The following is a 27,265-nucleotide window of genomic DNA, read 5'->3' as shown; positions in this document are numbered from 1 at the left end:
AGGAGCAGGCATGTTGTCTCAGCACAGTTAAATCCCACAGCTCATTACCATGAAATATGTAAGCTCAGAGGATATGAAAGTGTTCCATCCAAGAGGATATGAGAGTGGGCTGCCCAGAGAGGGTTCAAGGCCTCCTGTACACGGAACACAGTTCCAGGCTTTAAAGCGGTGCTGTGCCAGGACCTTCAAAAAGGCAGTTTTCCAAATGGCCTTTTAAACTGGCAATTATCTCCCATAGATCATTAAGACAGACTTGTACAGGAGAAATGAAAACACTGAAAAGAATTCAGTTTGGAAGGGCTCCTCTGCTTCAGAGGTGTGTGGGGAAGTGAAGCCAGGTACTCTGTGACAAGCCCAGGGACCGAAGAGCAGTTTAGTCACTGAGGCTTTAGAGGCTGAACTGGGTGGCAGGTCTGGATCCCAGCTGGCATCATCACAGCTCGAGTGCCGCTGGAATCTCCCTGGCTCAGGCTGAAGCTACTCAGCCTGCAGTTAGACACAGCCTTATCTGGGAAAAGAATGAGTGAGCAAAACCTGTGTGACCTTATTTGTGGGTGGGGGTCAAGTGATAAAAAACCCTATTATCCATCTTCCTTCTTCAGATTTCAGAATCAGTCATCTTCCTTTTTGTATATTCTGATGCAGTCTTTGCATATAATTTCTAGGAATCCAGCCATTCATTCTGTACCTCAGCTCAGTGTCCCTCCATTCAATAATAAAATACTGACCACAAGGAGAAATAACAAATGCCAATAACAGAAATATGTAAACTAAAGCTTTGCAGTCAAATATGCCAAATTGAATATAATCATAGTCCATTGAATATAAATTGTGTAATTGAATTTGGATAAGACAAGTAAATAAGGGAAGTTGTTGGGGTACCTGTAACACACCAATTATTTCATTCTTTTTGAAAAATAAACTAATGTCCTATATTAAAATTAGTCTCTTATGGAAGCTGACACATGGGGCTTTTGTCTGTTATCAAAATGGGCACTCTATCCATGACCTTCTCCAGGATGTTAATATTGTTTCTGGTTGTTACCTTTCTGCATTCTGAGTAACACCACACTGCCCCATCTTTTCAGATAGTATTGACTCAAAAATAGCCATTAAAAGTTAGAGGTCTGAGATATTTGTTTTTAAGCTACAGGACTTCTGAGATATAAAAAGAACTCCAGTGTATTAAGCTTGCAGTTTTCTTTAGGCTGAAAGGATGAAGGAGAATGCTACATTCCTTCCTATTGCAGCTCTGGGGATTGTATGTTTTATATTCAAATTCTTCAAAATGCAAAAAAAAAAAAAGTTACTGAAGAGAGGAAGAACTCAAAACCACACCAGCTCTGAGTGATGACTTCAGAATAGCCCAGGGGTACAGGATGGTGTTGACTAATTCAAGTTTACTTTCTGCTAAAAGATCCCTCTGGCTTCACTGGCTCCCACAATTAAGGAGGAAAACTAGTTTGCTCTTGCCTCTCTTGGCTTATTCCAGGCAAAACTGGCACTTTGTTTTTGCTCTCACCTTTCTCTATCTATCTGTGCACTTTGGGAAGTGGCTGCACCTTTCCCACAGCTGAATCACATTCTGACCACAGTGAGATCAGTTTGCACCTACAGCAGTGCACTGAAGTCCCCTTTCCTGTCACTGGTCAGGCCAGCAGTGACATATTTCTGTGCAGGCTGTTAGGGGTTTGTCCATGCCTGCTGCAGAGTTTCAGTAACACACATGCAGGCAGAAGCAGAAATGGATGGAGGAAAGAAGGGGCAGCAAGACATCATTGCTCTTCTCTGTTCCTACCTCTTCCATAATTGCAAGGGTCTGTTTGATCTGGGCTGTCTGGAAGTAGAGGGGACATAGCCAGAAGGGCTTGGAGATGAGATTGAACCACTTGTTCAAATCCTGGTGACAAGGACAGAAACACACCTTTTCCTGCTCTGGATGGGGCGTTATTTGACATCTGTGTGTGGTTTGTTTTACAGAGTGACTAGGAAGCCCACAGGACATGGGTCATGTTTGCTGGCAAGAGGGATTTTGGAGATACCAGGTCTGATATACAGTGTTTGTTCCAAAGAGCTAGGAGCTGGTTATTTTTCAAGTGGTGCTTTTAAACACCTTTTGTAGGAATAAGAAAAAAGAAGGGTGCAGATATGCATGAAACACTAACAAAAATACTTTATTGCAAAGAGGCTGGAGGTAATTCAGTCTCAGAGGATGCTCTGGTAGTGCCACATTTTCTGCTGGCAACCTGGGCTCTGATGCTCACCTCTAACATGAGAAGCTTAAGGGTCCTGGTGTCTTAAGGAAGGATCACCATAAAACTGATGATTAGAGACCTGACAAGCTGGAAGAGGGCTGTGTCTTTTCAGATGGCTTTGGGTTACACCTGCTGAAAAATGAGGTTTTCACGTGTACCAGACTTACTCAGTCTCTTCTTCCTGTTCCCTGTGTTGCACAGAGCAGTGAGATCCAGCTGAGTGCTGAGTTCTTGTCTCGGTGCAGGTACCCCAGCCTTCTCTTTGTGCTTCCTGGTAATCACACACTACTCCTGCCAAACTTTATTTTGACAGTGGAAGAATAGCTATTTTGTTCTGCAGTGACTGCTCCAGGATCCATCACTGTCACGTCACCTAAATGGCGCCAGTCACCCTGGTTTGCAGTAGCTGCTGGGACTTGCTGACCGCAGCAGAGCCTGTCATTCTGAGATTAAGGAGGGATTAGCTCTGCCATTTCAGTCAGCCTTAAGAGAAAGGTTAAAGACTTTGGGAGAAGGAAGTACGTGTGTGCATGCACATGTGTCTTCCAAAACAACAGATGGTTTCAATAAAGTTGCTCCTGCTGCTAGGAAGTGGCACTTCTTGACATTAGCAGAACCATATCTCATCAGGGTTCTTGTTTCTACCAGCCTGGCTCAGCACGGCCGAACCCACTGTCCTGCATGGGGTAATCAGGGAAGCACTCCGATATCTGCCCCATTAATTGCCCCCTGCCAGTCTGCCTCTCTCCTGATGTAACGCCCACTGTGCTCAGTGGGGCGGGATCGATCGGCTTTGAAGGACAACTTTCCCCCATGATCCGCAATTCCCCCTACTTAAACCGCAGCCAGAACTGTCTTTTTACGGATTCTGCAAGAAATGTGTGATTTCTTGGAACCGCTGAACAAAAACCTCTCTGCTCCAATCGGTGGATCGATGTATTAAATTATTGTGCAACTAAATTAATGTGCCCCTTGGTGACAGAATTGCAGAAAATGAGCAGTGTTTTATGCATTAAAGACAACCTAGTAAAAGATTGTTTTTCAAGGTTAAATTGTTCCACAGTGAATATCAAGATTTTTCCAATTAAAATATGAGGGGTTTTCAGAGCTGCATCAGCTCTATTGCTTCTCACAGTGTCACAGTGCAAATTAACAGGTACAAATAACTGAAGAACTGTAAATAGTAATTGAGACATATTTGGGACTTAGGAAGTAATACTGTTTTTTGGGTTTTTTTACTAGTTTGTATTTAAATTTTATAGGTAAACAATTTTGCTGGAAATCACAGTGGGGTTATTTTGGTGGGATTTTTGATTGCTTGTTTAAACTCAAGAGCCATGAAAAAATGCCACCATTCATAATGTTGTCATGAAAAACTAAAGAGCTTCTGCAGCCTTTGGTTTCCTCTTTCTGGGCTATATGGCACATGTGGGGATAGACTGTGCCTTCCTTTCATGATGCCCTCTTTTCAGAGTGAAAAAAAAAGAAAAGGGCAAAGGAAAAAAAAAAGGATACAGTGACCTCTTCCTACAACCTTAAAGCAAATATGATATCTAAAATGAAAATGGGAATATTCATGTAGATTAAAATTCATTCCCTTTTAAAGCTTTCTTTGAATTTTGGTCCAGTTGCATTTATCTTCTTTTTGCTGACAGGAGAAAACATGGGAAGTTTCCTACATACCTAATACTGTGTAGCAAGAGCTGCTTGTTCCAAAAGTGCTCTGTGCACCCTCTCTTGTGCAGCACGACTGGGGCAGGGTCCTTCCAGGTGACCCAAGCCAACCATTTCATAGATATGATGTTCTCTCTGTCCCTATGTTGACGGCAAACAGATGAACCAGTTTTCTAATTAACTTGTTCTGCAGGTGCAATGACAAAGGAAAACCTTTTCAATAACTTCATTGTTTGCTCAAACTCTTTTTATGGATATTTTCTAAGTTCTCAAAGGTCTGAAAAAGTTTGTATTTTGTCCACTTTCTCATGAAACTTTTTCCTTTTCCTATTTTCTCTCTTGAGCTCATGACAATGACAATTCTATTCTGAAGGCCAGAATCCCAGAACACACAGTACATTTTGTGAAGGAGTCTAATCTCTCTAGTAACTTATAAAAGACATACATAGACTGTGTGTTCCTTATCAGTTGACATAATTTCATTTTTATTCTGAACCTTTGGAATATCAAATGAGAAAATTTCACCGCCAAGTGTATGTTTTCAAGCTCTAGCTCCAGGAATGACAAATTAGGTGTGAAATTAAAGCACCAGTGAAAGCATCCCAGTCCCTCAATAACAAGGACTTTGAATATTTGCAAAATCCTAAAATAGGTTTCAGTGCATTGCTGCCAGAAGAACTAAAAAAAAAATAAGTAAGTTCAAAAATTATTAAAATACATACCAAAAACTATTATGAGATAAAAGGATTTACATTAATATATCTATTTACAGGTCCCCATTGTCACCTGGGAAGCCAGAATTCATGAAATCAAATCATTTGATCAACAGCATGAAGAAATTTGTGGCAGCATCAAGCTAAGAACCCAGTTTTTCACTTCTACACTCAAACGTGGGCCTGCATCACTTTACAGACAAAACAACAACAGGAGAAAGAAAATGATGCAGCAGAAGGGAGATGGACTTCTTTAAGCATCTGGTAATTCCTGAAAGAACAGGCTCAAATATTTGTATGTAATGCAAATGCCATTTATATGAAGCATTTATATGCTGTGTGACTGTCATGGATGTCAGAGCAGCATGCACAGGCAACACAGCTCACTCAGGGATGTGTTTCAGAGTTCCAGGGAATAGTATGCAGAACTGGGTGAAAAATCGAGCTCCCCAGACCTCCGTGGGAATGCTACATGGTGCTACATCCTCGGAGTGCTAGGGGAGGTTTCCAGGACAGGGAGAGGGTGATGGTGTTATTCCACTTGAGAAAGGCTTCAGCCTTCGCAGAAGTGTTGCTATCAATACCTCTTAAAGCACATCTAAACCTGTTTGTATGGCAATTTACTTGCTTCACCAAAACCCATACAAAGGTAAGCTATTTCAAGAAAGGCTCACGCTCCAAAGTGCCAGTTCAGTGCAGGATCTGTATTAAAAAACATTCTACATTTGGCTTCTGCATTTTAACACTAATCCAGGCTGGCCTACGTGCCCACACTGAAGGAAATGAACTGTATCAGGCAATGTCATTTGCTAAAGGGTAAGAGTAGAGGAATCCTCCATCCCTTCGTTTTAGATTTCTAGGGACAATTTCACAGGCTGTGCCATTGCTGAATGGGGAAATTGGAAAACTGCAGAATCGATTTGCAGACGTGAAGTTCTATTTTCTTTTACAACTCCTTCATCAGAGTCTCCATCACTGCTGCGTTGTGCAGCATTATCATCGGAGCAGCCTGGACACCACTGATAATTGCTGAGTGAGGGGAAGGCTGTGCCTTGCAAGCAAAAGTAAAACCAGCGGGGTGGCACTGCCTTTAAATCCACCTGAAGTGCTCATTTACTCAGGCTACTCATTTCTGAGAGTTAATGGGAAATTAATTTAAAAATATGATTCAAATTGGTTTTGCTTTTTTTTTTTTTTCTGAACAAAACTTCCCAGCTAAAAGCTGTGAAGTTGTATTAAATCTATTTTGCGTAAAACCAGGAACAATATACATGATTTTGCAATGCTTCTGTTATTTCTTTGTTAATTGTTTCACAAAGAAAAAAACCTCAAAACCTCTTCCACAGCAAATGCCTGATAGTGACACAGTTCCCAAGAATGAGACCAGTGGCTAATTTCCACAAAAAACTGGAAAACCTCGTTACTATCATCCACTTGACCTTTGAGATGGAGAGAGAAGTGTGCTTTGTAACATTAAGGATCAGGGGCAGCAAAAATGGTCATTTGTGTGCCGCAGTCATTCAGCAGCTCTGTGAGACAGGCAGGGCTGATCTGGCTGCCCACAGCATGCTGGGGCTACCAACCCTGGGAAAATTAAGAATATTCCTGGTGTCATAAGCTTTTGGATCGAGTATCCTACGATTGGTTTCTTTTAAAGGTCAAGTCAACTTTGCACGGCTGTGGGTCTCACAGCTGCTCCCCTGCCCCTGAGACATCCTTGCAGCATTAGGACGCTGGCAGGATTTCTGTGCCCCTTTCTGCCGGGTTTCAGCAGGGACGGTGGCACCAGCTCGGCTGGGCAGCCACCTCCGCTCCCCTCAGAGAGGGTTTGCCGCAGCAGCCATAGCTCAGCGCGGACAGGGGAACTGCAGGGATTGGGAGTGAAACGGGTAATTCTACTCCTCTGGGCAAGCCATTTCTGCCGGGTGTCGCTGCTGAGGAGTGAACAGGCTCCAAAACGCCGGGACAAGGCGCTGGCGCTGGCGCTGCCTACAAGGCCCTACCCGCGAGCCCAAAATGGCGGCTCGCCCGGAGGCGCCGCCGCCTCGTTGCTACGCGACCGGCAAGGCCCGCCTCCCCCGGAGAAGTACGACACCCAGGCATCCCGCAAGGGAGGAACTCTAACTCCCGGCAGGCCCCGCGCGCTGGAGGCGGCCGGCCCGCACTACATATCCCGGCAGGCGGTGGGGGCAGTGGCCAATCGGTGTCGTTGATGCTGCGGGGTGCGCGGCCGGCGGTGAGCGGGGGAAGCGGCGCGGTGACATTTCCTGCCGGGCCGCCCCCGGAGCCGCTGCCCGAGCGGGGCCCAGGATGGCAGCGCTGGGAGGTCGGTGCGGGGCGGCGGGGGAATGCCCGGTGCGAGAGGGGGGGATCCTGGTGAAGGGTATCGGGGCCTGTGTGTTGAGGGGTGTCGATGAGAAGGTTCGGGCCTGTACTGAGGGGACCAGCGTGTTAGGGGGCTCGGGGGTGCCCGGGCTGGGAGGGGTCCCTGGGAGGGGCAGCGGTGCTCGGGTGTGGGAGGTGATGGCGTGAGGGGAGAGCTGAGCGGGGGCTGTGTGGGAGAGGGGGTGTGCGAGGCAGTGTGCTGTGTTAGGGTGGAAGGAGGCTGTCCCATGAGGGACCCCCCTGCTGTGTGAGGGGCCGCAGCCGGGAGAGGGGAGTGGAGTTGATGAAAGGCTTCTATGAAAATGGGTGTGCTCTCTCTCCTCTTTGCCCCTTTGTGTTGCCCAAATTTTGTTGAAAGCGCTCTGTTGCAGTCAGCAGCTTTACCCGATTTGCAGCTCTTGCCACCTAATGTTTTTCTTTTGAGCTTTCCTTTGTTGTTGTTGCGTAAAAATGTTGGTGCTATTACGAAACAGATTTTTGTGCTTGAGCTATTGCTCAATTTTCACTTTGGGAATTACTTCATTAGGCTTATCACATGTTGTTTAGCAGCATGTGCTCTACTAAATATGTTTCCACAGTGATATATAAGCTCCTTCACACCTGAGAAATTTCAAATTATAATTCTGTTTTATTTGTAGAGAGAACATGTAACTGTGTGTACAAATTTATGTGTTTAAGTTTGCTGCCCAGCAGACTTATTGTGGGGCCGTTTCTTCATGAGTCTCTGCTCCAGCCATTACTTTTGTAAGGCAGGAGCCAGTTCCTGTTTCAGTGTGAAGTCAAATATTTACATACAGGCCTGTGTGATGGCAGTGTTAGGTTGGGGACTTTTTTCATTCCTCTGTGTCCCTTTTCATTTTAAAGGTCAATAAGCATTGTGTTTCTTGATTTGATTTCCAGTTGTATAAAGTATTTGTATTGTTTTCCATAATGGGTATAAACTTTACTGTTTATAGGGATATAAACTTTATAGTTGAATGGTAATTGACATGTACATTGTGAAAGGGAAAAAAAAAAGTATTGAGGTATGTTTATGCATTTATTCACCCTTGAAAATGTTTGGCTTGCTGTCGATGGATGATGATGCTGAGGAAGTATGGAATATCAATTTGTGCCAATTCTTGGTCATGAGTGGCTATTTGGCATGTGTATGTTTTTCTTTTTTTTTGGAGGCTTTTTTGTTGTTGTTGGTTGTTTTCTGTTAAAGTTTTAATTTTGCTTTGTAGAACCAAGTCAGTTTTCACAAACACTGAATGGAGTTCCTCCCTCAAACCAAGTCAGCAGTGGAATGGACCCCTTCCATGCTTGTAGTATTCTCCAACAGCTGAAGACCATGTATGATGAAGGACAGCTGACAGATATTGTGGTGGAAGTGGATCATGGGAAAACATTCTCCTGTCATAGGAATGTTCTTGCTGCAATCAGTCCTTATTTCAGGTACTACTGTCCATTATTCTAGTGGTGATCAAAGCAGATAGAATATCAGTGTAGGTATGATTGCTTGAATTTTCATTTAATGAAAATAAGTTCCATGTATTTTTAGATAATACAGTGCACCTAGCAAGTAAAGATCATTGTTCTCTTAAGGTCAGTGAATTATCAGTGTCTGTTTCTCAGAGGTAGGTTTCATTGGAGAAAATGTCACACAAAATTTTAAACCAAGCAAAACTGCCTCCTGTACTGAGGGTATCAGAGATACAGTAAGAGCATATTGAAACTACTTGTTTTCTTTTCAAATTACATATTTTAATGTGCTAGACTAGTTTGCATGTGAAATAACCTGTTGAAAGTTGAATGCAAAGACTTGGATATGTCAAGAACTTTGACATATTTATTGCTTATAAACTCAATGATTTTTAACATAGGTTTAGTGAGACAATTAAGCAAGAAGTTCCACTTTCGTTTCAGTAAGTGTAGAAATGATCTTAAATTTAGGTCCCCCAAGAGGAAAGTTAACACCTGTGATAAATGTGTTTGTGCTAATGGAGGGGCAAACACATTGGGACTAGCTGTACAACATATGTAAATTCATGCCTGTGGTTAAAGGTAATTACAGGCAAACTGCTGGATATTTTCTGTTTTGCAGATCGATGTTCACGAGCGGCCTTACCGAGAGTACCCAAAAGGAAGTTCGGATCGTTGGTGTGGAAGCAGAGTCGATGCATTTAGTGTTGAACTATGCATATACCTCCAGAGTAGTGCTGACAGAGGCCAACGTTCAAGCTTTGTTCACTGCAGCCAGTATCTTCCAGATCCCTTCCATACAAGACCAGTGTGCTAAATACATGATCAGTCATTTGGACCCACAGAACTCCATTGGGGTGTTCATCTTTGCTGATCACTATGGTCATCAGGAACTCAAAGACAGGTCACAAGACTACATTCGCAAGAAGTTTCTGAGTGTCACCAAAGAGCAAGAGTTTCTTCAGTTGAGAAAAGACCAACTGATAAGTATCCTCAACAGTGATGATTTAAATGTAGATAAAGAAGAACACGTTTATGAGAGCATTATAAGGTGGTTTGAGCATGAACAAAATAAGAGAGAAGTGCACCTTCCAGAAATATTTGCCAAATGCATCCGTATGCCTCTGTTGGATGAGACATTTTTAGAGAAAATCCCTCCCGTGTTTGCACAGGCGATGGCCAAAAGCTGTGTACAAAAGGGACAACCCAGTGCCAATGGCTACACACAACGGCTTGGAATGACCGCTTCGGAAATGATCATATGCTTTGATGCTGCCCACAAACACTCAGGAAAGAAGCAAACAGTGCCTTGTTTAGATTCGGTCACAGGGAGAGTGTTTAAACTATGCAAGCCACCAAATGACTTGAGGGAGGTGGGAATTCTCGTGTCTCCTGATAACGATATTTACATTGCGGGTGGTTACAGGCCGAGCAGCAGCGAGGTCTCCATCGACCACCGAGCAGAGAGTGATTTTTGGATGTATGATCACTCTGGCAATAGGTGGATTCCGAAGGCTCCTTTGCTGCGGGCCAGAATAGGCTGCAAGTTGGTTCACTGCTGTGGGAAGCTGTACGCCATCGGGGGGAGAGTTTATGAAGGAGACGGGCGGAACTCCCTCAAGTCTGTGGAGTGCTATGACAGCCGGGAGGACTGCTGGACAGCTGTGTGTCCCATGCCCGTAGCAATGGAGTTCCATAGTGCTGTGGAGTATAAGGATAGCATCTATGTTTTACAGGGTAAGGTGATTTGACTGGGTCTCTGGTGTTTTATTGGAAGTGGGGATTGTTTGTTCTGACTGTCTGTGTTTTCTTAAGCAATTTGGAAAAACCCCCTGGGCAATGGGGGGGCAGGGGGAGCTGGGAAGGGGGAGGTTGCTGCCTTGCATTCTCGTGCCCTGGGAATGTGTCACTAAGTTGTAATACTGAGTTATTGTACAGATGGCATTTTTTGTGGTATTCTGAGTCAATAATACAGTATTAAACTTAACTCTGAAAATTCTTTAATCTTTACGTGGGTGAAATGCACTAACACAGAAGAAAGGACACTGCCCTATGAAAAAGCACTTTGTATTTTACTTGGCTAAAGCTGTGAAAATTCCTGGTGTCTTTATTCTTGGTGACTGACTTCTTCTGACATCAAGTTGATGAATAACTTCTAAGTCTTCATTTCCTGCCCTACCCTGCTTTCTGAAGTCATCTTAGAAACTAGAAAGAGATAGAGCATCTCTGTTAACTCTGTTTCTTTGGTCAGTAATTTCAGTACTGCCTTTATATTTTGTGCATGCTGGAAAGTGCTGAGATTGGCCTGAGGCTGTGGTAAGGGACCCCCAAAGTGGAAAGAAGGAAGGAGGGGGAGGTGTCCCAGTTTTGTTTTGCTGAGGGCCACTGCTGTAAACACCTGCACAAGATAGGGTCTTGGATGCACACCAGCTCCTACTTGGGTCACTTCCATACCAAGATGGATCATGGGGAAGAAACAGGATAGAGAATACTGTTAGATCCTTATTATTTACAAGAAGTCAACATTATTTCTTGACTTTACATTTATGATCTTCCATGTGACTTGCAGATTTCTTCTTCCATTGTTTCTGTATCATGTTTAACTCTTGTTGGTTGTGGCTTTAAATAGTTCTGTTATGCTAAAAAGTTCTCTAAATCTCTGCTTTAGGTGGTTAGAAAGGAATGCTGAAGAATACTGAACTTAGTATTTGTTCCTTTAATGTTTCTTAGAACTGGTAAAAGGTGGATAATACTATTATAACCTCTAGAATAAGATTTCACCTTGTTCACAAATTTTAGCTACTGATACTGTGCTTCAGTGCTTTAAGTGACAACTGACTGCTTGTATAAGTAAGCTACTTCCTGTGCTAACCAGCAAATTTTAGAGTAGTTTTATGGGTGTCTAGAAAAAAACCTTGATTAAGTTGTGCTGTAGCAGAAAGAGGTTAGCTTTTAGGAATTTTTCTAGGAAAAACTCCAAAGCAGTCAATAAGAATTGATGAGACTGAAAATGCCTATGGAATGCAAGTGTCAGTCCCAGGAGATTGCACTGTGGAACAAAACTGAATTATCAAAATGAGTATTATCTGTAAGAATTAGTCTCTGAAACTCTGTTCCACCAATTTTACTGTTTCACTTCTGTATTCTATGTTATACTTGAGGTTGCTTGGTCACAAATCAGCTTGGTTAAAATTCTTAAGATAGCCACGTGAAATCATGATTTGAATTATGCTAGTATTTGGCAGATGTTACGCCTTTCTCCCACTGGACTTTACCAAAGTCAAGGTGGTCTTTATCCATGTTCTTTTCATGAAATGTACAGAGCATGAGTTTTTGGTCATCTGAACTTCCTTTATCTGCAGTCTGTAGCTGCTGCTCTGTGCACAGAGCATCAGAGGTATTTTATAACCTAACCACAAACCTAACTGTGAATGAGTAGTTTCATGAAAGTTTTCACCTGGCCTCCTTTTAAGCAAATCAGCCTAAATGTGTAACCCAGCCACCTGATACCAGCAGCTTCAAGATCTGTGTGTAGTACAAGACAGAATTGAGGGTTTCAAATCTGCGAAACCTGAGCAAATAATTGTGAGACTCCCCATCTGCAGACGACACATTGTGAGAATGCTAAAGAGTGAAACAAATGTACTTCAGGCATTTCAAGACTGGAATCTTGAAAGGCTTTGTCCCAAATTAATAAGCACGTTTTAGAAGTACTAAAGGATACCTAGAAACTGTGTGAAGTGGGTTTCTGTTATGCTTCAAATTCCCTCTGCTTCAGCTGAAACAGAAATTCAAAGTAGGTGTTAGTCATGCTATTAATGTTTTTGTAAAGCACTAAAAGGAAAGCAGTTGATGGTGCTGGGGTGTTTGTTTTGGGATCCAGGCTGTAGAAAACTTAGAGTGTTTCTGTCTGTGGAAGAGTGTACCTGGAGGGCACAATTGCCACAGAGCTATTGGCCTGGAAACAAAGCACAAGTTATATTTTATTTTTCCTCTCTCTTTCCAGGGGAGTTTTTCCTTTGCTACGATCCTCAGAAGGATTACTGGGGATTTCTGACCCCGATGACTGTGCCTAGAATCCAAGGCTTGGCAACAGTGTACAACGACTCCATCTACTACATAGCTGGCACCTGTGGGAACCATCAGCGCATGTTCACCGTCGAGGCCTACGACATCGAACAGAACAAATGGACTCGAAAAAAAGACTTCCCGTGCGACCAGTCCATCAACCCATACATAAAACTTGTTCTCCTCAAAAACAAACTCCATCTCTTTGTCAGAGCTACTCAAGTCACTGTTGAAGAGCACGTTTTCAGAACCAGCAGGAAGAATTCACTCTACCAGTACGATGAAGTCACTGACCAATGGCAGAAAGTCTATGAGACTCCAGACAGGCTCTGGGATTTAGGCCGGCATTTTGAATGTGTTGTTGCTAAATTGTATCCGCAGTGTCTTCAGAAAGTTATTTAAATTCTTTTTTTTTTTTCCTTTTTTTTTTTTTTTCTCAGTAACAGGCCTTAGTGATTTCAGTGGTAATTTGATGCTAGAGAAAACATGTCTTAAAAGAAAACAAAGAAATTCTGTCAGTATTTATTGTAAGATAAAGCAGACAGTTTTTTGTATATGGGGATGGGTGCTCTTTAAAGGTTGCAGTCCGGGGAGGGAATTGTTCATTCAGTTTCATATTTACTGATATTTTCCTGGGAAATGAGAAGGAGGTTTCAAAGTGCAATTATCAGCATTTTTTTTTTCTGGTAGACACTTAATCATGTCATACAAAAGGGTTTTTTTGTGGTAAAAGCAAATTAAGTGGAGGAGCCAGGATAACTATGCACTACAGTGAAAGAAAATCTAGCATTAATAGTTAAGGATGTCCAAGATGTGTTGAAGTGACTTTTCTTCTTTTTCTCTTTTTTTTTTTTTAATACGGGTAAAAATTGAGGCAATATCACTAAGTTTTGTTGCTTTTTTTTGTTCTTAATTTAGATTGAAAGTACATAGAGAGGAATGGTAGAACCTGATTCATAATGATCTCTTCTTTTTGTACTGTTTTTGATGTCTAAGATGTTTGTGATGTTGTTTGTGCACTGCAATTTGGGAAAAAAAAGTCAGAATTGGATTGTGGAGTACCTTTGCCCCAGATGGAGGCCTGTTCATATTGTTGTACCAGTTCCTGTCTGTGGTTTTTTGTTGAGATTGAGCTTAATTATGGTGGGGAAAAAACCCAACACCTGTTTTTTGCCACATAGGTGTAGTGCTGTAAAAACTTTTTTTTTTTTTTTAACACTGATTAAAATCTTTTTTTTCACCCCGTAAAGGGCTTTAACCCAAAAGTTGATGGTGCTAGTACATTTTTAATACTTGTTTGTCTGAACTGGGCCAGCCTTCTGCTACTGTTTAAGACAGCCTGTTATTTTCCATGGAGTGTTTGTCTGTCTTCAGGCCCTGTCCTGTCATCAGATTGTCTTTTCTAACATAACATTTTTACTGCAGTGGTGTTCTTGCACAGAATGGTGACAGGATATGGCCTTAACAATACTGATTCTCTTTTATTTTTCCTCTTTGTGTGGAGTGTTCATTCTGTCTCCACTACAGTACAGTGCTATGTGCAGAGTTGGCATATGCTCTGGTGATTCGGAAAAGTGTGGTTTAACTTTGCAAATTGTTTTCCTTTTCTCTTTGCAGTCAAGTCCCCAACTATCTTCTATTTCCTTCTGCTCTATAATGTGAAAAATTGCACTACTGAGCTGTCAGCATTATCCAGCGTATTAAAGCAAAATTAACAATAAGCATCATGGCTTAAATAATCTTAGGGGAAATACAGAATAAGGAATATATTGCAACACTTTTCTTTATGTATTTAACATTTAACTTATTTTTAGAAAGTAAGTAAGTTCAAAGTTCAGCCTCTTCTTCAGTAGTGAGAATTGAATTTAAAAGGGAAAAGAGGACTCCTAAATCTTGCATCAGCTGTAATTTACCAGGTTTCTTACAGCTCTACTTTTTGTAGAGCTTTAAGTTATCTTACTCATTCCAGTTTTTTCCTGTTGACCTAAGTAAACCAGTTAACTTGACGTGGCATTGGCCATCACTAGCTGGAAGTGCTTACCATTATCTGGCTTAACAGCTGATATTTCAGTCAGCCAAATATTTAGCTCATTGTTTATCCCCCTGGCATGGCTGAGGATTTGGATAATGTTTGTTTACTATGTGGTCTTCCTGTTCCCAAATGGAATCTTCCTAATACATGAAAATACTCACCTGGTTCTATTTATTAATTCTTGCACAAAAATGTTTGAGAGGCAAAAACAAACAAAAAACTGTGAAATGAAAAGCAAAATAAAAATGCCTCTTTGCATTACATACCTCATCTTCCAGAGATTCACCAAACTCTTCTTCCAATGTGAGCACCTGCATTTTGTTTTTTTATTTTTCTTGAATTTGGCAATTCTCGCTAAGACTGCATTTTCCAACAGTGTTGAGGTGTATTGTTTCTTTGTTAGTTTTCTTCTGGATAGTTTTATCTATATGCATAGCCAAGAATAAGGGGTTTTCTGAGAAGTACAACTAATTTAAGTAATGATCCTTAGTCCTTGGCTAGCTCTCTGCGCTGTTGTAGGCCTCTAGCTGCAAGCTTTCTGAAGCACCCTCCCTAACAGTGTTGCATTTGTGTGTAAGACCTTTTATTTTTGCAAAGTGTTATGTAACTTTTTCCTCGTTTCTTTGTTTGTTTTTCTTTTTCTTTTGTTTTGGGTTTTTTTTTTTTTTTTTGAGCTTGGTTGAATATTTACAAGATTTCTTGCTGCTTTTTGACAATCTATATTTATTTAGTAGAACAAATTTCAATATATTACTTGAAACTATGAAATAGAATTGAGTTAGCAGTTGACTGGTCATGTGATGTATAAAGTACAATATGCTGTGGTTAATTCTGCAGTAGGTTTGTTAATTTTGTTTATCTGCACTAAAGTACAAAGATCTCCATTCTGTTTAACCATTCAAACTGAGGGTGTGATCCAAGTCTGTCATGTGTTTGAAAGCTAAATCCTGGAACTTGCTGTGGGAGTAGAATATACTAAATCTTTTGCATGAGGAGTTTGTTGAGACAGTAATGTAGCTGTGACATTTTGCCAATTCTTAAATGCTTCTACGTTATGCTGAAAGTCAGATTCCTGGTAAAGTTTTGCTTTAGAGTCAGGCTTAAGTAAACTTGCACAGCACAAAAAAGAAATAAATAATTGCACCAAAGGTACTGAAAATATTTGAACAGTAATCTGTACATTTTTGCTCATTTGGAATTTTTTTTGCATTCATTTATTTCCCTTTATGAAATGAATTTCTGGTGTTGTAAGAACTTAGGTGAGTGTAAATCTCTTCCAAAATTATTAGTTACTTTAGAAGGAAACATTTTGTAATTTCCACTTGCTTCCATCAATGAAATTTAGAATAACTCAGAGCAGTTTTGGTGCACCAGACATGCAGTGTGTGTATGTTCTACAAGAGATCCAAGAGCTCCCTGTTCGTGAGGCTGTTGAGAAGTGGCATCCAACATTCAGTGCTCAGGTATGTTAGTAAGAAGTACTGTAGTCCTATGAGGGCAAATGTGTGGATTTTTAAACATTTTGCCATAATTGCACAATTTTGCATTTTTACTTGATGTCATGTTATGTTTCTTAAAATAAACCTATTGTTGAAATACAGTGGAGTTCAACTGTTTTTGTGACAAATCTGTGTGCATTTTAGTAAATTTCTGAAAATTAATCCAATGTATTTTTGATGTTTGTTCGGTTCTTCTATTTCTGCACTTGTGCCTCACCTGTGTGTAATGTCCTTTTGTTTTTTTTAAGGTGGAAGATGCTTTGTTCATTTGTCTCATTCCTTGTGGCTGTTCAGGTGTAACTTCTCATTTGTTTACACACATGCAGCACGGTCTTTCCCTTCCCTTTCTCCGTGCCTTTGTCTGCAGCTGGCATCCCAGCAGGAATGTCAAGTGGGGCTTTCCAGCCTGAGAAGGCTGTTTATTGGAAAACCCCAACCCCTTCACACTGAATTTCCCAGCACCCTGAGAGAGCTGAGGGAGCCACAGGTTTGCAAATGATTATACTTGTAAGTGTCAATAAGGATTTTCCTTCTTTGGATACTAAAGTAAATTCCAATGTATTTTTTTGAAGAGGGAAGTAGCTGGGCCCTTGAGAGATTCTTTCCATCTGCACATTGTGGGTGGGGTTAGTTGCTGGGCATGTTTTTCCTTTCATACAGCCTTTTGGAAATGAGTATTTTGGAACATCTGCTGAAGGACAGGAACACACAAACTCCTGCACGCCCCCCAAAACAAAGTAGCATTACTTAAATGAAGTTGCCACTGTGTTTGTGCCCCAAAGCTGGGCAGAGAATGCTCCACGCAGGGGAGTATCTCACAGCTTGGCACTGGTGTGCAGCCAAGAGGTGGGGAAATAACCACCCAGCTGTTGCTTTCTCTTTATCTCTTTGCAGCATGCTCTCCCCTCTGGGCCTCTCAAAGATGGAAGAGTGAGACCAACAAAGCTGGAACCTCCCCCATCAGTATCTCCCTAAGGTCCCCGTGCTGCCTCACTGCTGATTTTTGTGTTTTACACAATTAACAATGCAAATATCCACTGTGAAAGGCAGGTATTTATTAACTTCTATAAAGATTATGTGATCAAGTTACTTAACAAGTAGGAGAAGCAAAACCAACTGATATCTAATGTCTCTCCAAGAGGAATTTCTGAAGTACCACAAAGGTGTTTACCAGCTTTCCTTTTCAGAAGGTGCTGGTGGGGTCTCTTTGTTTTTAACCAACCAATAGGACACAATTCCTGTACAGACTCTACATCTTTGCAAGCTTTAGCCCTCTACAAAATGCAATTTAAAGCAGCCACCACCTGAGGAGTTGGGGGATGGTGATCAGAGTGAGAGCGATCGAGCACATGTACAAAATCCTGAATATTGTATTTCCCTATGGAAAAAGTGCTAAAAATCCCCACTTGGAGAACATTTGGCTGGGTTTGACTGTTTTTGAAGGATGAGGTGAATTCCTGCATATCACAGGAATTTTGAGTGAAGATTTGAGTGAAGAAGGCCTAGATCTGCCTGAAGAACAAAAGAGAAATAGGTAAAACATGATGCCCTCCTCTCTGTAGTACCTGAGTGATGGGGAGCCCTTCCCAGCATGGAAGGACATCTGTGTAAATTGATGCAAGTGTGTCACAGCTTTTTCCTCTGCCCTCCCTCCTTCTGTGGCTGTGAGCCAGGGCACAGCCTGGTCCCAAAGCTACTCCAGAGTAACAGGACTGGAGGTTGTGCCCAAATAACCTCAAGCTGCTGTCTGCTAACAGGTCAGCTCCACAATTTGCGCATGGTATGTGCGTATTTAGACCTTAAAGTGTCACTGAGTGCCAGCAACGTAACAATACCTGTAAAACATCAACCAAAATGGTACCAAATAGATCTATTTAAGGAATGCCCTCTGTGCTCCCGTGTCTCCTTAGATCTGCACATGAACTCTGCTTTGCAGCCCTTGCTGTCACACAGAAGTGGCAATGTCCAGCCCAAGTGTAAGAACTGTGAACTGTATGCTCACTTCATGACAGCTTTTGAGCCTTTTATTTAATAATACATAACTAATTTTTGATTATCTATAAACTCAGTTATGAAATTATTTTGAAGTCAAGATGGTATGTGACACATCAGTTGCAGAAAAAGATTTGCAGATAAATTCTGAATTACCTTAAACCCTTCCATTTTGATTCAGTTCATATTCCTTCAGTAACAGATTTCTTTGTAGCTTCTGAGAGTCTCAGGGGCAGTAATATTTAGTGAATATCAAATTAACCTTCTCCAACAGCCAATAAATGAAGAGTTGAAATTGTCTTTACTCTGCAAATTTACATTTTATTTTTCTCAAGTAAAAGTTATACCACATTTTATATCAAAACTAATAAATGGAGAGGAAGTGTTAAGAAGAAAGAGCCATTGGATTAGTCATTCAAGTTTCAATTTTTCACAGGCCAAAGAAATAGAAAAGGAGAGTTTCTGCTGCTTTTGTCCATCTCAGCTGCAAGGGGCGTGTCCAAGATTTTCCAAAGTGATTTTGGAGAGCACTCTCAATGGTATGAATTGCTATTATGTCTGAAGTGCACTAGAAATGGTCACAGCCCAGTAACTATCAGCAAAAACATTTATAAATTAGGCAATTGCTGTTAACACAGAGATGGAAGGAGGGACAGTATCTAACAAAGGCAATTCCATATTTTGATTTGGTAAAGCACCAGTCTAAATTGGCTCAGTGCCAAGGGCACTGTTCAGTATCCACAAGCAAAATAGAAAGTACCTCTTTGGAAGTTTATTCTGAAAGTCTAAAGGAATTTCAACTCTTGCAATGCCATTTTTGTTTATAATAGAATTCTTCCAAGACCTCTAGGAATAAGTGGTTCCCGTGAACTCTTGGTCTGGTGTGGTTGCATTTTCCTCAGCAGGCAGCTCTGGGTGCCCTCCCTTGGGGAGGAGCACAGAGAACCACATGCACCTCCAACAATCTGTGATGAATCCCCACAGCACCTATAACTGCCTTTAAGGATTTACTCATTTCAGAAGACAGAAAAAACACCAGATGTCTTTCTGGCCGTAAAACATTTTTAGAGAGCATAACTGGTAGGAGCCATGACTGGTGAGGCAGAAAGAGCTGGGCCACAAGATGGATCAGCCCAAGGAACGTGTAATTGGAATTCTCTCCCTGACTCTGAACTAATGGTGGGTGCCTGAGGACACAAGCATGGAGCTGCCTGTCAACATTCCCCAAGTTCCAGCAATTTGCCCTCTGCAGTGCCAGAGGTGGCATCTCTGTGTTTAACAACCCTTGATAGATTTCTCCCCAGAATTTGTCTTGTTGTCTTTTGACCACTGGAGACTTTTTTATCAAGCTGTTACAACTGCCTGGTAGAAAATCTTCACAAATGGAGATTGTTTGTCCTGTGTTGTGAGAAGAACATCTGAGCTGGCTGGGAGAGCACCATTTGCAGCATTTTGTGCTAATGCAAACTGGGAACTTGTGTGTGAGTTTGGGCATTTCTTGCAAGGAAGATATTTCTGCTGGGGCCCTATGGAGGAGTGTGGATGACTGCATGTGGCTACAGGGCAGGAAATACAGGTTACATGTGATGCTGACTGGCAAAGTTAACTTGGATGAATCATATTTCTTTCTCCATTTAATTTTCTACTTGGATTGGATGAAAACATTTCCCTGGCTCACATAAAATCAGGTTTTTTTGAATTTTTTTTTGTGCTTCAGTAGTGCATTGCAGCGTTGAGATTATAAACGCGGCAGGGGAATGTTCTAAATCCCCCAAATGGGGATTTGCAACATAAGTCTGGTGGAAACATTCCTACTGAAATTGGGTTATGTTAACCTTTACAAAGCATGGACTCATGTAGTGGACATTGCTTGTTTAATACTCCAAGTCAACTGCTTGGTTACTGTAAAACATTCAGGAATTTTCTGTATCTTTTCCCCTCACTCCAGGGTTACATTTACTCCTTGATAAGTGTTGCTGTGGCTTGTCAACTCCTTCATTCCTTGGGTGAAATCAATCTGACACAGGATTTTGGGAATCAAAAGAAGAAGTCAAGCAGGAGAACTTCAGGCAAAAGAAGAGGATGCCTGTACCAGGATGGGCAAAAACCTCCCTGTGCAAGTTTCCCTGGATGAGAGTGGGAGCAGAGCCTGCAAAAACACAGTGCAAGGCAAGAATAAGTTAATATGTACAGGGAAAAGCGATACCTGACAAATAATTTATCAACACTCACAGGGAGCTGAGACATGCCAGCATTCCAAGCACAGGGAATGGAGAGTTTGCCCTGGATTTTTTTCCAGGGCAGATGAAGGGTGACCAAGAGGAGTTAATGTGAGATACATTTGGGTGTTCAGGTGGTGTTCCAAGCTACAGGAAGGCTTTACCTCTGAGAGTAGAGCCTCTGATCTCAACCTTTGATCTCAGCTGTGTCTGGGGTGGGCCATGGGGTCAGCAGAGGGCTTTAAAAGCGAGCAGGTGGCTCCAGTGGGGGCAGGAGCCGGCATTCCCAAGGGATGGGAGCTGGAGCGGTGCCTGCCTCGGCCACACAGGGAGCAGCCCCTTGGACAGCGGTCAGTGAGTGTTTGTGTGTGCTGGCATGCCTGGGTTGAGGGAATCTTGGCCCCATGGAGTCCTTGGATCAGCAGGAGAAGCTTCATTAGATTCAGGTTTGATTTTTCATGGTGCTCTCATTTAGCAAAAAAAACACAGCCCAAACCAAATAAAATGAGTGGTGTAGAAAAATAACTGTACAATGCAAGAGTAGTCCCCAGCTGATCTCGGTTACAGAATGAAGATTGTGATTGTATGTGGCAGTTCCAAAAGACAGTAGTTCAATAAATCAAGGAAAGAAGATGGTAAATATCAACTGGATTGAGATGTAAGGGCTTTGACTGTGAAAGAGGTCTGGAATTCCTTTATTTCCAAGTGGTTAGTGGCCTGACATTCCTGAAGAGGATTGAAGAATAGTCTTGAAAAGATCCAGAATACCTGTCTAAAGAATAAGTCTAAATAAATTAACAGGAATTAAGCAGGAAGCCTAAGGGGAGTGGTAAGTGGAGAAATGGCACATCCAGACTTTTAACTTCACAAAAAGGAAATAGGGGCAAAATGAGAGAGCTGACAAGTAGATCTGTGCCAGACAAAGACAACTCATGCTTTAAAACTATGAAGTTGTGGTTAAGAGGGTGGTAACAGAAGGGGTAATGCCCATGGGAGAATGATCCTGGGCCCTCCTTAGTGCTGATGTCTCACAAACCATGGGAGACTGGGACTGTATCACATCACTGCCTGCTGATTGCTCAGGCTATTAAACCCACTAAAAATAATCCCAAATTTTATAATCCCAAAATTGTTTTCCCCTAAATCCTCTTCTGGAAGCCTTGTTTCACAGTCGAGGAAGTAAGAGTCATCTGGTGTGATTTTTATTTTTTTGACTGTACAGTACATTTTCATTTAACTTTGGTTCCTCTCTTTGGTTTTCTCTATTAATTTGCCTTGATATAGAAAAGCTGGACAATGATCTGATACCATAATCTGATTTTATGCTAATGTCTTCTCAATATATCTCTCATTAAACAAAAGATCTAATTAAATGTACAACTATATTCATCATGTAAGTCTTCTAAAGGTGGTATAAAATTGGTTATAGTTTTAGAATTGACAATAAAAAATAACCTTTCTTTTTAATCCCATATAGAAAGTTCAGGCTCAACCTTCTTAAAGGACTGCCAAAAAAATTTGAATTTGAGGGGCTTGAGAATTTTGCATATCCTAATTTTGGTAGATTGTGAATACCAAAAATAATGTTAAATAAGGAAATGTGTCCTCACTCTAACCACCCCTTAATCAGTTTTATTTTGCCTAATTTCAGAACCACTAGTATATGTCAGTAGTTTTGGGAGCTTGGTATTATCCATAATATTTTGATGGCCTAAACTGAGTAGAATAACCATAAATGAAAGAAGCAGTGCAATGAAATGCAGTTTGATTAGTAATAAGATCTCTTAAACTTCAACAGGCATTCCAACATCACCACTATTACTTTTTAACTTGGGTTTTCCTTTTAAAATCCCACCCAACATAAAGTATGGTTAATGTAATTCTAAAAGAAAATTATTTTTTTTTACGGGAAGACTTAGTTGATGGGGTATAACAGACTCTCCATCAGAATGTTCCATATACTGTGGATACCTGTAAGGGAAAAATAATGTTTCATGAATATCTATCAGACTGCTTTGTTGCCTAATATCAGAGCAAGAGAAACTTCACAAGTACAGTCTTGCTTGATCCTGAAATCAAAAGAGAACATCCCTCATAGTGTAACATGCTATTTTTCTTATTATTTATCATTTTATCGTAAAAGACTTGGGCATCTCTTGAAACAGCAAGAAAATCTCAGGAAGCCCTGAGATTTTTCTAGTTACAGTCGAGTTCCTCTCATGTTCCAGTGAAATCCTTGAAAAGGGGCTGGAGCTGGGTGATCCTTAAGGTCCCTTCCAGCCCAAACCATTCTGTGTAAGTGATTCTGTGTAAGTGGCAGTGAATCCTCTCGTGGGTCTCAGAGGATAAGATCCTGGAGCTGTGTGTGGAGCAGGCTCTGTTCTGTTAGACTGGAACTGACCATGACTCCAGAGGCTGTGAGTGGATGCCCAGGGATCAGGGTGAGGATGTCAGGTGTGTGGTGATCCTCTTCCAGTGTAACCTCTCACCCTTTGAGGACCTCCAGAACCAGCAGTGATGCCTTTAGAGCACTGAACATGAGCTTACATAAATTTCCTTCAATTAAAACTAAATGGAGATGAATGGTCTTGGTCTCTAGTAAAAAAAAAGACAGTGAAGAAAGGCTATGACAAGAACAAAAATCAAAAATTATTTTTCAGGTGAGGACTAAAAGTTTTCAGTGGAGGTCTGACTATTTTGCAAAGGGATTCTAAAACTCATCCCTGATGTATCTGAAAGATTCTCAGAAAAGACATGTATGTTTTACTTATTTTTCTTTTTATCCTCATTTTATTTTAATGACTAGGGAAAATGGGAAGAATGCAAAAAAGTGAATGCCCTCTTTGATCTGTGTTGTTCCTGAGCATAATCTGGTAACCTGGCAGGCATCAGGCAGGAGTGGAATTGCTGCCCATAAGTAGGAAGGAACTTCAGCCCCTTTGCAAGCATTTTCTCAGTGTGGTTGTTGGTTTGAGGAAAGCAACAGCTGGAAGAGCCCTGTCCCCCTGCAGAACAGGGGAGCTGGGCCCACTGTGGGGCTGTTCACCTGCTGCTTACATCATGGGGATTATTCTTTTCATCAGGAATAACCTGAAATCATAAGGACTTCCACCCACATCTGAAAAGCACACAATGAAGGATTCACCCTAAAAAAGGTGCAGCCACAGCGCTGGGTTCTCTCCAGAGGGACTGTGACAGGAGTAACCTCCAGAAGCCATCTCCCAAGGTGGGACACAGAGCCACAGGCTGGATGAGGTGGAGAACAGAAAGTGGAGGCACTGACTTCATCTGGGACTGAGATCTGTTCCTGGACATGGAGGCCATAGGAGTATTTTGAGGGTATGTATTTAAAATACAAGTGGAAGATCTGGACAGGGTTATTGGAGAGGGAAGGGTGATCTTGGTTGTGTTAGAATTGAACAATAGAACTGTTAAAAGGCAGCAAAAGGATTAAGGCTTCAAGAGTGGGTGATTCTTTGTACCTCTAAATTATTTTAATGTGCTTTAAAATGATGCCTGACCACATGTTATGATCATTCTGTACAACACACATCTCCTCTGCTCTGCAGGACACCAGGAAGAAGGGTTTGCTCTGGAATCTGCCCTGACCATGGCTCCTCCAGTCCTTTCAGACCTGGGCTATGTCCCCCCTGATGGTGGATGGGGCTGGGCAGTGGTGTTCGGAGCCTCCATCTCAATTGGGTTTGCATTTACCTTTCCTAAAGCTTTTACAATCTACTTTAAAGAGATCCAGGCTGTTTTCAACATCTCCTACAGCCAGATTGCCTGGACAACATCCATCATGTGTGCTACCACCTACGGAGGAGGTAAGTGAAGCAAGGCTGTGTCTTCCTTTGGAAAGAGAATATCTCATCTCTACACCAAAAGGGGAGAATGTATTTCTTTGAGAAATTCCTGGAAAGTGCTAACTCTAAGTCTGGCTTTCTGTTTTCATGAGAAGTGAGAAAACTAGTAGTGCTGAGTTTTTTATTGCCAATATATATGAAGTCATCAATTATTTTTTTCATCAGAAATCCTTGCTATGCATGGGAGAGGGAAGGTTTGGAATTATGTGAGTCTGGGCAGTTATTTCAGTATACTTGGTCTTTTGTTCTGTTCCTATTCTTGTCTCTCCTTTTGAAACCAAAATGTGCAACTTGTACTCATGATTGCAAGAAGCCACTGAAACTCAAACCCCAAGACTTGCTGACGTACAGACATGGAATATGTGCATGTATATCTTGAGACAGCATTTAAATATATTTTTCCCTAAATCTGTTGCTAAAATCTTGCTTCAAATAAATAAGGGGTGATGTTTTAGACTTTTCTCTGCAGAATCTTCCTAAAAGAACAAATACATTCACCAGTTTCTTCAAATTAAAATGCTCACTGGGTCCCTGTACCTTTGGATGCAAAAGTTGCTGTTGTGGGAAGGTATTTACTATCCTTATAACAAAATAATCAAATGGGTGTTCCCTGGGGGATGTCTCCAGGTTATCAGTCTGCTACTTTGATCTGAGTAGCTGGTTAATCTTGCTGTTAATGGTTAGTAGAGATCATCTGGTTTAGGCTGCTGATGCCTGTGAGGTGCAGTTATTCCTGGGCTCTTAGCAGATCCTGGCGGTTCTGAGCTGGTTTTGTAAGGGTGAAAGGTAAAAGGATTAACTCTTAAGAACACAAAAATAGCCACCCAAGTGTGAGCAGCCTCACATCTACCCAAACCTGTATTCTTCCTAAAAAAAGTCACTGACACTCTTTGGGGCAGATTATTACAAAACATTTTGTAGAGGGAGGGATCTTCTTGGTACCCTCTTGCCTTCAGGACAGGGTGGTTTGGAGGCTTCCTGGGTCCCTCATTGCAAGGATCAGGGATACACCCTGGGTACAGAAGGCACATTGTCACAGTACACCGTGTACTTTAGGAACTGGTTTTACATGGCAATAAATAAAGGAGTTGGTGTGGGATGGATTAAGGTGGAAGGAGATGTGTGTGACCAGAGAGGTGTGAGGGATGAGCTGCCTGCAGAAAGAGCCTTTTCAGGTCTGGCTGGAGTGGATCAGACCATCAGTGAGGCAGATTCCCTGGGCTCTTTGGGCTGTACTCTCTACTGCAGATGGACAGAAGGGTTCACTTCCTGGGGGAATAAATCAGCTGCTCTACTGAACACTGACTTCCCCATGAAACAATGGCTGTGTATCCTCTGGCTGCTGTTTGGCTCTGGTGGTTTTGTGTCAGGAGCTGAGAAGGGCTGACAGAGGGAGAGACTGAAGAGAGATTCATTTAGAGGTTCATTTCCTTAGGGTGGCTGCTCAGGGCCCTCTGGAAGCTGGATGTCTGACACCGAGCACCAGACACTGAACATGTCTCAGAGTGGTTGGGATTTCTGGCTTTTTATTCTCCACAATCCCTGAGCGAGGGCCCTTGACATCTGGATGGAAAGAGAGGACAGCAAGGGAACTTCTGGCTACAGTATTGATGGAGGAAGAAGCTATTACTGTACCAGACTTGTGGCTTCACCACTGATCTTCCCATCTTTAAATCCAGACTTTTAGGACACCATCTTGCTGCAGAGCTGTTATTATAAACTACAGCTGTGTGTGCAAGTGCCTGAGTTTCCCAGATGTCACCTGTAACAGAAGGAAGGAAGGGTGCAGCACAAGCAGGAAAACTTGAGATGCTGTGAATCACGTTGACTTTCCTTTTCAGCACTGCATTTATATTCACTCAGACTTTGGGCCAAGAACTCAGTGCTGGTAGGGGGTCCTGTCCCTTTCACAAACATCTCTGTTCATTGCTCCAAGAGCACCTTTCCTCTCTGAGGGTTTGTCCCCCAGACAGTACCTGTTGCTTTTCACCTCACTCAGCTTTTAAATCACTGCAGCATCTGAAATAGATCTTGGAAAAATATAAACCTGAAGGAAAAATCCCTGTGTACTCTTCTAGAATTAAGGAAGATCAAGTGTCTCATCTGTTTTTGCACATGATTCATAATTCTGAACATTTCCCTGTCATGTTCTCATCTTTCAGTTTTGCTGCCAGTAACTGGTGCTGACATCTCATAGATCTGAAAGCAGCAGCATGCTAATAGTAATAGAAGAGGGAATGGCAATAATAACAGATTTAGGAGTTTCATCTCGGGGAATAAATACCTTTGAATGCATAAGTAATTGAATACTCAGTTTGATCTACCTTTCAGCTATAGCAGCATAAGCCTACAGCAATTCTGTGGCATCCAGTGAAGCTGCATGCTGTGTTTGAGGAAGGAGGAAAGCACCACCAAAGCCTGCCCAGAGTGGTTGAAGGAATGCAGGGGTTCCCTTCAAACCCCAGCTTTTATTGTGCATATTCAGAAAAGCTGCAGCTATCTATATAAAAAACAGCTGTTTAGGACAGCCTGCACTAGAGTAAATAGAAAAAAAAAAAAAAGCAAAGCTTCAACAAACATTAAATATAATTTTTGGGTAAAGCCTGGACTGCACTGAAGTCATCAGGCATCTTGCCATCACCTTTAGTGGAGCCAGGATTTCATCTTTCAGCTGCTGAGTTTGACCTGCTGAATGGTAGCACTAGAAGCCTGGCAAATTTCAGCCTCAAGCATTTTGGGAAGGGGGGGCTTCACCCAGAGGTCTTCAGGAATGGGAAGTAGTGGAGTGCCCTGTAAACGTTACCTGGATCCCCCTTTGAAGCATGTCTTACAAGGAGTCATTTCTGTGGAACTTGGGGGGCTCTTGGGAAGGTCAGTCTGTAAGCCTGGGATCACAGCAGGCTGGAGTAAACACTACACTTGGACCAAAAAACCTCCTCCTCCTGTTCTTGTGGGGTAACAGGGATGTACAGTGTCAGAAGTTCAGCAAGTTCCTCAAGAACTCTCTGTGTCAGACCTTGGAAGTTAATGCTTGATCTTCTGGACAATGGTCAGCCAGAAGGGCAAAGCAGCACAGAGAATTCAGGCCCAGGAGCCTG

General features: G+C 42.0%; 2 protein-coding genes across 3 annotated transcripts in view; both read left to right on the top strand.

Annotated features, from left to right (window-relative positions):
• The first annotated feature begins 6,663 nt into the window (after window positions 1-6,663).
• Window positions 6,664-16,191, top strand: KBTBD8 (kelch repeat and BTB domain containing 8). The gene is made up of 4 exons (XM_023935167.2): window positions 6,664-6,968; window positions 8,254-8,464; window positions 9,114-10,228; window positions 12,498-16,191. The coding sequence occupies exons 1-4, from the start codon at window positions 6,953-6,955 to the stop codon at window positions 12,959-12,961; spliced, it is 1,806 nt and encodes a 601-aa protein (XP_023790935.1). The 5' UTR covers window positions 6,664-6,952; the 3' UTR covers window positions 12,962-16,191.
• Window positions 16,192-16,879: 688 nt separating this feature from the next.
• LOC111934983 (monocarboxylate transporter 2-like) overlaps window positions 16,880-27,265 on the top strand; it is a 41,157-nt gene continuing 30,771 nt past the window's right edge. Inside the window, exons 1-5 of one of the 2 annotated variants that reach the window (XM_086845804.1) lie at window positions 16,880-17,136; window positions 18,519-18,621; window positions 20,031-20,251; window positions 23,385-23,640; window positions 23,871-24,128. In XM_086845804.1, coding sequence (XP_086701930.1) covers window positions 23,912-24,128 — 217 coding nt within the window. In that variant the 5' untranslated portion in view covers window positions 16,880-17,136; window positions 18,519-18,621; window positions 20,031-20,251; window positions 23,385-23,640; window positions 23,871-23,911. Of the gene's footprint in view, window positions 17,137-18,518; window positions 18,622-20,030; window positions 20,252-20,569; window positions 20,652-23,384; window positions 23,641-23,870; window positions 24,129-27,265 lie in introns of those variants that run through there. The other variant, XM_023935164.2, reaches the window with a different exon arrangement.

The sequence above is a fragment of the Cyanistes caeruleus genome, chromosome 11 (assembly GCF_971803275.1).
Source record: "Cyanistes caeruleus chromosome 11, bCyaCae1.hap1.1, whole genome shotgun sequence".
Lineage (NCBI taxonomy): Eukaryota > Metazoa > Chordata > Aves > Passeriformes > Paridae > Cyanistes > Cyanistes caeruleus.
The sequence above is the reverse complement of the archived record's forward strand: the minus strand, read 5'-3'. Positions and strand labels throughout refer to the sequence as shown.

Bases quoted from the DNA above. Each gene is read 5' to 3' on its own strand.
- KBTBD8 (XM_023935167.2), top strand. The intron at 8,465-9,113 runs GTACTACTGTCC...TCTGTTTTGCAG, and splicing joins GCAATCAGTCCTTATTTCAG to ATCGATGTTCACGAGCGGCC. The intron at 10,229-12,497 runs GTAAGGTGATTT...CTCTCTTTCCAG, and splicing joins TAGCATCTATGTTTTACAGG to GGGAGTTTTTCCTTTGCTAC.